The sequence below is a fragment of the Pseudophryne corroboree genome, chromosome 10, assembly GCF_028390025.1.
Source record: "Pseudophryne corroboree isolate aPseCor3 chromosome 10, aPseCor3.hap2, whole genome shotgun sequence".
Classification (NCBI taxonomy): domain Eukaryota; kingdom Metazoa; phylum Chordata; class Amphibia; order Anura; family Myobatrachidae; genus Pseudophryne; species Pseudophryne corroboree.
Window position 1 is genome coordinate 142954986 of NC_086453.1, and position 12192 is coordinate 142967177.

At 46.9% G+C, this 12192-nt stretch overlaps 1 protein-coding gene across 1 annotated transcript in view; it reads left to right on the forward strand.

The window, feature by feature from the left end:
* Positions 1–12192, forward strand: part of LOC134965238 (troponin I, cardiac muscle-like) — an 83180-nt gene that overhangs the window by 55348 nt on the left and 15640 nt on the right. Inside the window, exon 8 of the mRNA XM_063941738.1 lies at positions 11521–11706. Coding sequence (XP_063797808.1) covers positions 11521–11706 — 186 coding nt within the window. The remainder of the gene's footprint in view (positions 1–11520; positions 11707–12192) is intronic.

Below are 12192 nucleotides of genomic sequence, written 5' to 3' on the forward strand. Positions count from 1 at the left end.
CTCCCGTGGGGTCGGTATCGTAAGGCTAGATAGACTGTGCAGGCAAGTCAATCTTTACTATCTAGTGTGCAATCTAGTACAAAGTATAGTCATAGTTGGTACTTAGGGGGTCATTCCAAGTTGATCGCTCGCTAGCTACTTTTAGCAGCCGGGCAAACACATTGTCGCCGCCCACCGGGGAGTGTATTTTCACTTTGCAGAAGTGCAAACGCTTGTGCAGCAGAGCGGCTGCAAAATCATTTTGTGCAAAACAAGACCAGCCCTGTAGTTACTCTTCGTGTGCGTTGTTTCTAACAATGGAGGGACGGCTTTTGACGTCACACACCCGCCCAGCGTTCGCCCAGCCACGCCTGCGTTTTCCCTGACATGCCTGCATTTTTCTAAGCACTCCCTTAAAATGGTCGGTTGCCACCCAGAAATGCCCAGTTCATGTCAATCTTCCTGCGTTCTGCCGTGCGACTGAAAGCTTCGCTAGAACCTGTGCAAAACCACAAAGGGCTTTGTACCCGTACGTCGCACGTGTGCATTGCGGTGCATACGCATGCGCAGAAATGCTGATTTTTAGCCTGATCGCTGTGCTGCGAACAACGGCAGCTAGCGATCAACTCGGAATGACCCCCTTAGTCAAAATCGTACATATCTGTGCTATCTGGGCTCTGGGGGAGTTCACAAGGGGTGGGGGGGCTTGTCACGGACAGAGCAGAGGCTGCTGTGTTCCTGCCCCCACCATGTAAATGTCCCCTCATCTCCGAACCATGCAGGGCATTGCACTTGTACCCCTGTCATCCACTGCCTCTCCCTGTCACCCTCTGCCTCCTCCTGCCTTCTGCTGTCACCCTCTGCATCCCCTGCCGTTTGCTCTCACCCTGTACCTCCCCTTGTCTTCTGTTGTCACCCTCTGCCTTTCTATGTTATCCTCTGCCACCCTCTGCCTTATGTTGTCACCCTCTGCCTCTTCCTGTCCTCCAATGCCGTGTGGCATATTGTGAACTTGGGTTGGGGTACAGGAGGGGGGCCCAAATGATATAATTTTTGCACCTGGGCCCACCACTCACAAGTTCCACCACTGCCCAACAGCATGATTTTGGCGGACACTGTGAGTAACCTGAGGGCTATTCAGATGTCCGCTGGTCGTGCAGTTGAATCGCTGCTACATTATTAAAAGCAGCAGATCAGAGAAGCCAGCAGTGGGTGTCTTTTTAATTAAGAAGCATACTGCGTCTTTAGCATAACTTCGCACAGTAGTTGCGCCCACCTCTGTATCAGCCTCTTCATCTCATACAGATACAGCAGTCTTCTTGCACTAATTTGACAGGATTTTCACGTAGAGAGAGTACATTTGCAGCAAAATTGTCAGCCGGGTAATAAAATAAAGACCTAATTAATTTCATGTTGGTGGCGGCCTTACAGCTTCTTTAAAGAAGCTTGTTAGTTATCTAGCAATCCTGAGGTGGTGTTGAGGGAAGAGATGGCTGTTCCTATGTGACCATGTAACTTACTACTAAAACCCTTACTTTATGCACATTGGGGGTCATTCAGACCTGATTGCACGCTGAGCTGCGATCAGGTCAGAACTGCGCAAGCGTATGCACCACAATGCACAGGCACGTCGTACGGGTACAAAGCGAATCGTTGCTGTGCGATGGATTTAACAAAGAATCCATTCGCACAGCCGATCGCAAGGAGATTGACAGAAAGAGGGCGTTTGTGGGTGGCAACTGACCGTTTTCAGGGAGTGGTTGGAAAAACGCAGGCATGTCCAAGCGTTTGCAGGGCGGGTGTCTGACGTCAATTCCAGGACCTGACAGGCTGAAGTGATCGCAGCGGCTGAGTAAGTTCTGGGTAACTCAGAAATTGCACAAAACTTTTTTGTAGTGCTCGACTGCACATGCGATTGCATGCTTGCAAAGCAAAAATACACTCCCCTATAGGCGGAGACTATCTGATCGCAGCGCTGAAAAAAATAGCTAGTGAGCGATCAGGTCTGATTAGGCCCATTGTGCAACAGCTCCATCTCAGTAGCCTGCAGAGCTGCATGCATTTATCTTTACCATTCCACAGAAGCCAAAGTCTCCTATACAAACCACAATCATTATTAGATCATTAAATGCAAGGATCAAACAATTGTATAACCGTCATTACCTGCACATGTGTGGTACGGCTTTTGATGTCCAGAGAAGGCATGTGCACTGTGCTCTGTGTTTAGCTGCATTACAAGGGGTTAGATGCAAAAAGCCTAGGGCATGGGTCTTCAACCTGCGACCCTCCAGCTGCTGTGGAACTACACATCCCAGCATGCCCTGCCTCAGTTTTAGCATACCTTAATAGCAAAACTGTGGCAGGGCATGCTGGGATGTGTAGTTTCACAGCAGCTGGAGGGCCACAGGATGAAGACCCATGGCCTAGGGCATCTGGAACCCTTAATCAAACTCTGGGCATGAGCAGGAGATAAAGAATGATATTATACTGTATATTACATTCACAAGAGATTGTTTTGTAACAATTACAATTTACATTTTTGTTCCTTAGGGGTCTATTTATTAACATTATTTTTACTAAAATAATGTGAAAAAACTGCTCCAAACCCTTTAATTCACTTTTTTTTTAGGAAGCCACATTGCATTCCCCATACTTATAATGGGAAATGTGATGCGGCCAAATTTACTTTAAAAAAAATGTGAAAAAATAACGCAGTGTGCCCTGTGATAATCTCGCCGGCTCAGGCTGGCGAGATCATAGGGCAGCACTGCGATAGGGAGGCATTTGCCCAGTTTTCTCTGCCCCAGGCAGAGAAAGCTGTGCGGGACCCGGCTCCAGTGATCAGCTATGTGTGTTCGATGGACACTCAAGCTGATCAAGTGTAAAAAGAATTTAAAAAAAGTAAAACACAAAACAAAAAATATACTTACCTGTCCAGGGAGCTGGTGTCCGCTGCTCCGGTGAATGCTGCCGGCCGCCGGGTCCCCCATGTGCTGCAATGTAACCCGGTGCAGTAAAGTGACGCTGCAAAGTGGTATAATGTCTTTGGAACTCAGGGGGAGATATATTATAAGGCATGGATCATGCCGCTAGAGCACTTCCTGCGTCAGCTCATTACCGAGGTGAAGCAGGAAGGTACACCAAAGAGATGTATTAACATGTATTAACATCTCGTTTGCCAGAGTAGGGAAATGAAAACTCCCCCCTCCGGTGATCCCCGCCAGAGCTGTGCCTCTCCCCCACACCCTGGCCAGCTCCACTGGTCATGCACAAGATCTCACTACTCTCCATGAAACTCCTACGTAGCCTCCGCCACAGCCGAGGACAGCGCTGTCGCTACTTTGGTGTATGGACAACGACACCTGCAGCTGTTGAAATTGATACAATTCATACGGTGCCCTGCATATCATCACACTTGTAAATAGCAGTGCCAATATAGACAGGGGCGCATAGCGCCCCAGCCATGTAGCACACACCACTGATACCACTTCTCACCCACAATGACTCATCATGCTGTAGCTAAAATGAGGTGCAACACAACAATGTTCACTTGGATTCCAGGCAGTGCTTGGTCTTACAGAGTAAGATGGCATTTACAGTGTTGTAGGAGCTTGCAGTGACTAACAAGAGTTGGGAAAGTACATTGTGCAGTACCCAGACGGCACATTTTCATATTTGTAGAATGTTCCTCTTGTGACTATTCAGTCTCCTCACAAACGTAATGTACTTTGCGAATGGTGTCTCTCAAGTATAAATTAGAGATGAGCGCCTGAAATTTTTCGGGTTTTGTGTTTTGGTTTTGGGTTCGGTTCCGCGGCCGTGTTTTGGGTTCGAACGCGTTTTGGCAAAACCTCACCGAATTTTTTTTGTCGGATTCGGGTGTGTTTTGGATTCGGGTGTTTTTTTCAAAAAACACTAAAAAACAGCTTAAATCATAGAATTTGGGGGTCATTTTGATCCCAAAGTATTATTAACCTCAAAAACCATAATTTACACTCATTTTCAGTCTATTCTGAATACCTCACACCTCACAATATTATTTTTAGTCCTAAAATTTGCACCGAGGTCGCTGTGTGAGTAAGATAAGCGACCCTAGTGGCCGACACAAATACCGGGCCCATCTAGGAGTGGCACTGCAGTGTCACGCAGGATGTCCCTTCCAAAAAACCCTCCCCAAACAGCACATGATGCAAAGAAAAAAAGAGGCGCAATGAGGTAGCTGTGTGAGTAAGATTAGCGACCCTAGTGGCCGACACAAACACCGGGCCCATCTAGGAGTGGCACTGCAGTGTCACGCAGGATGGCCCTTCCAAAAAACCCTCCCCAAACAGCACATGACGCAAAGAAAAAAAGAGGCGCAATGAGGTAGCTGTGTGAGTAAGATTAGCGACCCTAGTGGCCGACACAAACACCGGGCCCATCTAGGAGTGGCACTGCAGTGTCACGCAGGATGGCCCTTCCAAAAAACCCTCCCCAAACAGCACATGACGCAAAGAAAAAAAGAGGCGCAATGAGGTAGCTGTGTGAGTAAGATTAGCGACCCTAGTGGCCGACACAAACACCGGGCCCATCTAGGAGTGGCACTGCAGTGTCACGCAGGATGTCCCTTCCAAAAAACCCTCCCCAAACAGCACATGACGCAAAGAAAAAAAGAGGCGCAATGAGGTAGCTGTGTGAGTAAGATTAGCGACCCTAGTGGCCGACACAAACACCGGGCCCATCTAGGAGTGGCACTGCAGTGTCACGCAGGATGTCCCTTCCAAAAAACCCTCCCCAAACAGCACATGACGCAAAGAAAAAAAGAGGCGCAATGAGGTAGCTGTGTGAGTAAGATTAGCGACCCTAGTGGCCGACACAAACACCGGGCCCATCTAGGAGTGGCACTGCAGTGTCACGCAGGATGTCCCTTCCAAAAAACCCTCCCCAAACAGCACATGACGCAAAGAAAAAAAGAGGCGCAATGAGGTAGCTGACTGTGTGAGTAAGATTAGCGACCCTAGTGGCCGACACAAACACCGGGCCCATCTAGGAGTGGCACTGCAGTGTCACGCAGGATGTCCCTTCCAAAAAAACCCTCCCCAATCAGCACATGATGCAAAGAAAAAGAAAAGAAAAAAGAGGTGCAAGATGGAATTGTCCTTGGGCCCTCCCACCCACCCTTATGTTGTATAAACAAAACAGGACATGCACACTTTAACCAACCCATCATTTCAGTGACAGGGTCTGCCACACGACTGTGACTGATATGACGGGTTGGTTTGGACCCCCCCAAAAAAAGAAGCAATTAATCTCTCCTTGCACAAACTGGCTCTACAGAGGCAAGATGTCCACCTCATCTTCACCCTCCGATATATCACCGTGTACATCCCCCTCCTCACAGATTATCAATTCGTCCCCACTGGAATCCACCATCTCAGCTCCCTGTGTACATTGTGGAGGCAATTGCTGCTGGTCAATGTCTCCGCGGAGGAATTGATTATAATTCATTTTAATGAACATCATCTTCTCCACATTTTCTGGATGTAACCTCGTACGCCGATTGCTGACAAGGTGAGCGGCGGCACTAAACACTCTTTCGGAGTACACACTTGTGGGAGGGCAACTTAGGTAGAATAAAGCCAGTTTGTGCAAGGGCCTCCAAATTGCCTCTTTTTCCTGCCAGTATAAGTACGGACTGTGTGACGTGCCTACTTGGATGCGGTCACTCATATAATCCTCCACCATTCTATCAATGTTGAGAGAATCATATGCAGTGACAGTAGACGACATGTCCGTAATCGTTGTCAGGTCCTTCAGTCCGGACCAGATGTCAGCATCAGCAGTCGCTCCAGACTGCCCTGCATCACCGCCAGCGGGTGGGCTCGGAATTCTGAGCCTTTTCCTCGCACCCCCAGTTGCAGGAGAATGTGAAGGAGGAGATGTTGACAGGTCGCGTTCCGCTTGACTTGACAATTTTGTCACCAGCAGGTCTTTCAACCCCAGCAGACCTGTGTCTGCCGGAAAGAGAGATCCAAGGTAGGCTTTAAATCTAGGATCGAGCACGGTGGCCAAAATGTAGTGCTCTGATTTCAACAGATTGACCACCCGTGAATCCTTGTTAAGCGAATTAAGGGCTGCATCCACAAGTCCCACATGCCTAGCGGAATCGCTCCCTTTTAGCTCCTTCTTCAATGCCTCCAGCTTCTTCTGCAAAAGCCTGATGAGGGGAATGACCTGACTCAGGCTGGCAGTGTCTGAACTGACTTCACGTGTGGCAAGTTCAAAGGGCATCAGAACCTTGCACAACGTTGAAATCATTCTCCACTGCACTTGAGACAGGTGCATTCCATCTCCTATATCGTGCTCAATTGTATAGGCTTGAATGGCCTTTTGCTGCTCCTCCAACCTCTGAAGCATATAGAGGGTTGAATTCCACCTCGTTACCACTTCTTGCTTCAGATGATGGCAGGGCAGGTTCAGTAGTTTTTGGTGGTGCTCCAGTCTTCTGTACGTGGTGCCTGTACGCCGAAAGTGTCCCGCAATTTTTCTGGCCACCGACAGCATCTCTTGCACGCCCCTGTCGGTTTTTAAAAAATTCTGCACCACCAAATTCAAGGTATGTGCAAAACATGGGACGTGCTGGAATTTGCCCATATTTAATGCACACACAATATTGCTGGCGTTGTCCGATGCCACAAATCCACAGGAGAGTCCAATTGGGGTAAGCCATTCCGCGATGATCTTCCTCAGTTGCCGTAAGAGGTTTTCAGCTGTGTGCGTATTCTGGAAAGCGGTGATACAAAGCGTAGCCTGCCTAGGAAAGAGTTGGCGTTTGCGAGATGCTGCTACTGGTGCCGCCGCTGCTGTTCTTGCGGCGGGAGTCCATACATCTACCCAGTGGGCTGTCACAGTCATATAGTCCTGACCCTGCCCTGCTCCACTTGTCCACATGTCCGTGGTTAAGTGGACATTGGGTACAACTGCATTTTTTAGGAGACTGGTGAGTCTTTTTCTGACGTCCGTGTACATTCTCGGTATCGCCTGCCTAGAGAAGTGGAACCTAGATGGTATTTGGTAACGGGGGCACACTGCCTCAATAAATTGTCTAGTTCCCTGTGAACTAACGGCGGATACCGGACGCACGTCTAACACCAACATAGTTGTCAAGGACTCAGTTATCCGCTTTGCAGTAGGATGACTGCTGTGATATTTCATCTTCCTCGCAAAGGACTGTTGAACAGTCAATTGCTTACTGGAAGTAGTACAAGTGGGCTTACGACTTCCCCTCTGGGATGACCATCGACTCCCAGCGGCAACAACAGCAGCGCCAGCAGCAGTAGGCGTTACACGCAAGGATGCATCGGAGGAATCCCAGGCAGGAGAGGACTCGTCAGACTTGCCAGTGACATGGCCTGCAGGACTATTGGCATTCCTGGGGAAGGAGGAAATTGACACTGAGGGAGTTGGTGGGGTGGTTTGCGTGAGCTTGGTTACAAGAGGAAGGGATTTACTGGTCAGTGGACTGCTTCCGCTGTCACCCAAAGTTTTTGAACTTGTCACTGACTTATTATGAATGCGCTGCAGGTGACGTATAAGGGAGGATGTTCCGAGGTGGTTAACGTCCTTACCCCTACTTATTACAGCTTGACAAAGGGAACACACGGCTTGACACCTGTTGTCCGCATTTCTGGTGAAATACCTCCACACCGAAGAGCTGATTTTTTTGGTATTTTCACCTGGCATGTCAACGGCCATATTCCTCCCACGGACAACAGGTGTCTCCCCGGGTGCCTGACTTAAACAAACCACCTCACCATCAGAATCCTCCTGGTCAATTTCCTCCCCAGCGCCAGCAACACCCATATCCTCCTCATCCTGGTGTACTTCAACACTGACATCTTCAATCTGACTATCAGGAACTGGACTGCGGGTGCTCCTTCCAGCACTTGCAGGGGGCGTGCAAATGGTGGAAGGCGCATGCTCTTCACGTCCAGTGTTGGGAAGGTCAGGCATCGCAACCGACACAATTGGACTCTCCTTGTGGATTTGGGATTTCAAAGAACGCACAGTTCTTTGCGGTGCTTTTGCCAGCTTGAGTCTTTTCAGTTTTCTAGCGAGAGGCTGAGTGCTTCCATCCTCATGTGAAGCTGAACCACTAGCCATGAACATAGGCCAGGGCCTCAGCCGTTCCTTGCCACTCCGTGTGGTAAATGGCATATTGGCAAGTTTACGCTTCTCCTCCGACAATTTTATTTTAGGTTTTGGAGTCCTTTTTTTACTGATATTTGGTGTTTTGGTTTTGACATGCTCTGTACTATGCCATTGGGCATCGGCCTTGGCAGACGACGTTGCTGGCATTTCATCGTCTCGGCCATGACTAGTGGCAGCAGCTTCAGCACGAGGTGGAAGTGGATCTTGATCTTTCCCTAATTTTGGAACCTCAACATTTTTGTTCTCCATATTTTAATAGGCACAACTAAAAGGCACCTCAGGTAAACAATGGAGATGGATGGATTGGATACTAGTATACAATTATGGACGGGCTGCCGAGTGCCGACACAGAGGTAGCCACAGCCGTGAACTACCGCACTGTACTGTGTCTGCTGCTAATATATAGACTGGTTGATAAAGAGATAGTATACTCGTAACTAGTATGTATGTATAAAGAAAGAAAAAAAAACCACGGTTAGGTGGTATATACAATTATGGACGGGCTGCCGAGTGCCGACACAGAGGTAGCCACAGCCGTGAACTACCGCACTGTACTGTGTCTGCTGCTAATATATAGACTGGTTGATAAAGAGATAGTATACTCGTAACTAGTATGTATGTATAAAGAAAGAAAAAAAAACCACGGTTAGGTGGTATATACAATTATGGACGGGCTGCCGAGTGCCGACACAGAGGTAGCCACAGCCGTGAACTACCGCACTGTACTGTGTCTGCTGCTAATATATAGACTGGTTGATAAAGAGATAGTATACTCGTAACTAGTATGTATGTATAAAGAAAGAAAAAAAAACCACGGTTAGGTGGTATATACAATTATGGACGGGCTGCCGAGTGCCGACACAGAGGTAGCCACAGCCGTGAACTACCGCACTGTACTGTGTCTGCTGCTAATATATAGACTGGTTGATAAAGAGATAGTATACTCGTAACTAGTATGTATGTATAAAGAAAGAAAAAAAAACCACGGTTAGGTGGTATATACAATTATGGACGGGCTGCCGAGTGCCGACACAGAGGTAGCCACAGCCGTGAACTACCGCACTGTACTGTGTCTGCTGCTAATATATAGACTGGTTGATAAAGAGATAGTATACTCGTAACTAGTATGTATGTATAAAGAAAGAAAAAAAAACCACGGTTAGGTGGTATATACAATTATGGACGGGCTGCCGAGTGCCGACACAGAGGTAGCCACAGCCGTGAACTACCGCACTGTACTGTGTCTGCTGCTAATATATAGACTGGTTGATAAAGAGATAGTATACTCGTAACTAGTATGTATGTATAAAGAAAGAAAAAAAAACCACGGTTAGGTGGTATATACAATTATGGACGGGCTGCCGAGTGCCGACACAGAGGTAGCCACAGCCGTGAACTACCGCACTGTACTGTGTCTGCTGCTAATATATAGACTGGTTGATAAAGAGATAGTATACTCGTAACTAGTATGTATGTATAAAGAAAGAAAAAAAAACCACGGTTAGGTGGTATATACAATTATGGACGGGCTGCCGAGTGCCGACACAGAGGTAGCCACAGCCGTGAACTACCGCACTGTACTGTGTCTGCTGCTAATATATAGACTGGTTGATAAAGAGATAGTATACTCGTAACTAGTATGTATGTATAAAGAAAGAAAAAAAAACCACGGTTAGGTGGTATATACAATTATGGACGGGCTGCCGAGTGCCGACACAGAGGTAGCCACAGCCGTGAACTACCGCACTGTACTGTGTCTGCTGCTAATATAGACTGGTTGATAAAGAGATAGTATACTACTAATATTATATACTGGTGGTCCGGTCACTGGTCACTAGTCACACTGGCAGTGGCACTCCTGCAGCAAAAGTGTGCACTGTTTAATTTTAATATAATATTATGTACTCCTGGCTCCTGCTATAACCTATAACTGGCACTGCAGTAGTGCTCCCCAGTCTCCCCCACAATTATAAGCTGTGTGAGCTGAGCAGTCAGACAGATATATAATATATATAGATGATGCAGCACACTGGCCTGAGCAGTGCACACAGATATGGTATGTGACTGAGTCACTGTGTGCTGTGTATCGCTTTTTTCAGGCAGAGAACGGATTATAAATAAAAGTGGTGGTCACTGGTCACTATCAGCAAAACTCTGCACTGTACACTACTGAGTACTCCTAATGCTCCCCAAAATTAGTAAATCAAGTGTCTCTCTAATCTATTCTAATTCTAAACGGAGAGGACGCCAGCCACGTCCTCTCCCTATCAATCTCAATGCACGTGTGAAAATGGCGGCGACGCGCGGCTCCTTATATAGAATCCGAGTCTCGCGATAGAATCCGAGCCTCGCGAGAATCCGACAGCGTCATGATGACGTTCGGGCGCGCTCGGGTTAACCGAGCAAGGCGGGAAGATCCGAGTCGCTCGGACCCGTGAAAAAAAACATGAAGTTCTGGCGGGTTCGGATTCAGAGAAACCGAACCCGCTCATCTCTAGTATAAATATTAGGCTGTGTGGCCCGTCAATGAAAATGACCATTTTAAGGTTTGCATCCAGTGCACTGCATAAATAAGGTTCTTTGATGGCAAGTCCTGAAGACAAGTCTACAGGGGCAGACATCCTTTTAAAATGATATATTGCACAGTTTTTCAAACTCCACCATTACAGTGCAGGTTTAAAGGATATCCATGCTTGAGTATAGATGGTTAAATCAAATTGACTGAAATACTAATACCCCTTTCACAACAAAATCCCGGGTCTGTCCTGGGATTTGGAACACTGTTTCAGTCCGGGACAGACCCTTTTTACACTGCGGCTCTGACCCGGATTATTCTTAGGTCAGTGCCATTTACAGTTCACATGGGTGCAGTGAAACTATTCTGCCAGTGCTTTGAGATGACATCATCTCCAAGCGCCGGTGAGCTGGCTTCCATAGGGGGGAAACTGGATCCAGATTACCAGGTCATACTGCCTCTCATCTCGGGTTCTTCCTGTGTCCAACTCTGCAAGCTACCCGGGTTGGAATCCCGGTCATTGGACCCAGGTTTTTTTTCGGGGGGGGGACCCTTTCACACCGAGGTGCGGCCTGGGTTAATGGCGGAGTTTGGAAAACTCTGATTTATTGTAATAAAAAGTCCATTGTATCTCACTGCAATAAAATAGGAAATAAATAAGGACTGAAAGAATTACACATTTATATTATATTTTGGATGTAATATTACATAGAGTGCATTTTTTAGAATATTATTATTATAAAGAATAATATTAAATATTTTTTCAAACTAATGTATATTTAAAAATGTCAACAACTGGTCTTTGTTCTCACATAAGGTTACTGTCCCTTGTGCAGATTGAGGACTTGAATCAAAAGATTTTTGATCTGCGTGGAAAGTTCAAACGGCCACCACTGCGAAGAGTGCGCATATCAGCAGATGCCATGATGCGGGCACTTCTGGGCACGAAACACAAAGCTGCTATGGACCTAAGAGCTAACCTCAAGCAAGTTAAGCAAGCCAAAAAAGATGATGCAGATAAGGTAAATGATGTTATCCTTGGGTTTCCCAAATGAAACAGGTTGAATGGGATGTATTACTTTTCAAATCGCATTGTTGGATACTCATGTACTTTTATTTAGCCACACATGGGGCATATTGCGCATATCTGGTAGTTCTGGAGCCATGTTCCATGTCTTGCTGCAAATGGCATCTGACTATCCTACACCCCTTTCACTTCCAAGTCAGTCAGTGGACCCCATAAGGTCACCAAAAATGACTAATGGGCTCATTTATCAATGAGTGATAAAATTCACTGTGAGTGATAGACTGCACCAGCCAATCAGCTCCTAACTGTCATTTTTTAAACACAGTCTGTAACATGGCAGTTAGGACCTGATTGGCTGGTGCAATTTATCACTCACAGTGACATTTATCACTCATTGATAAATGAGCCCATAACTTTGTAATGTGCTGTCTCACATCCTGTATGAGGTGAAAGGATTTTAATCTGTACAATGGGCAAAATA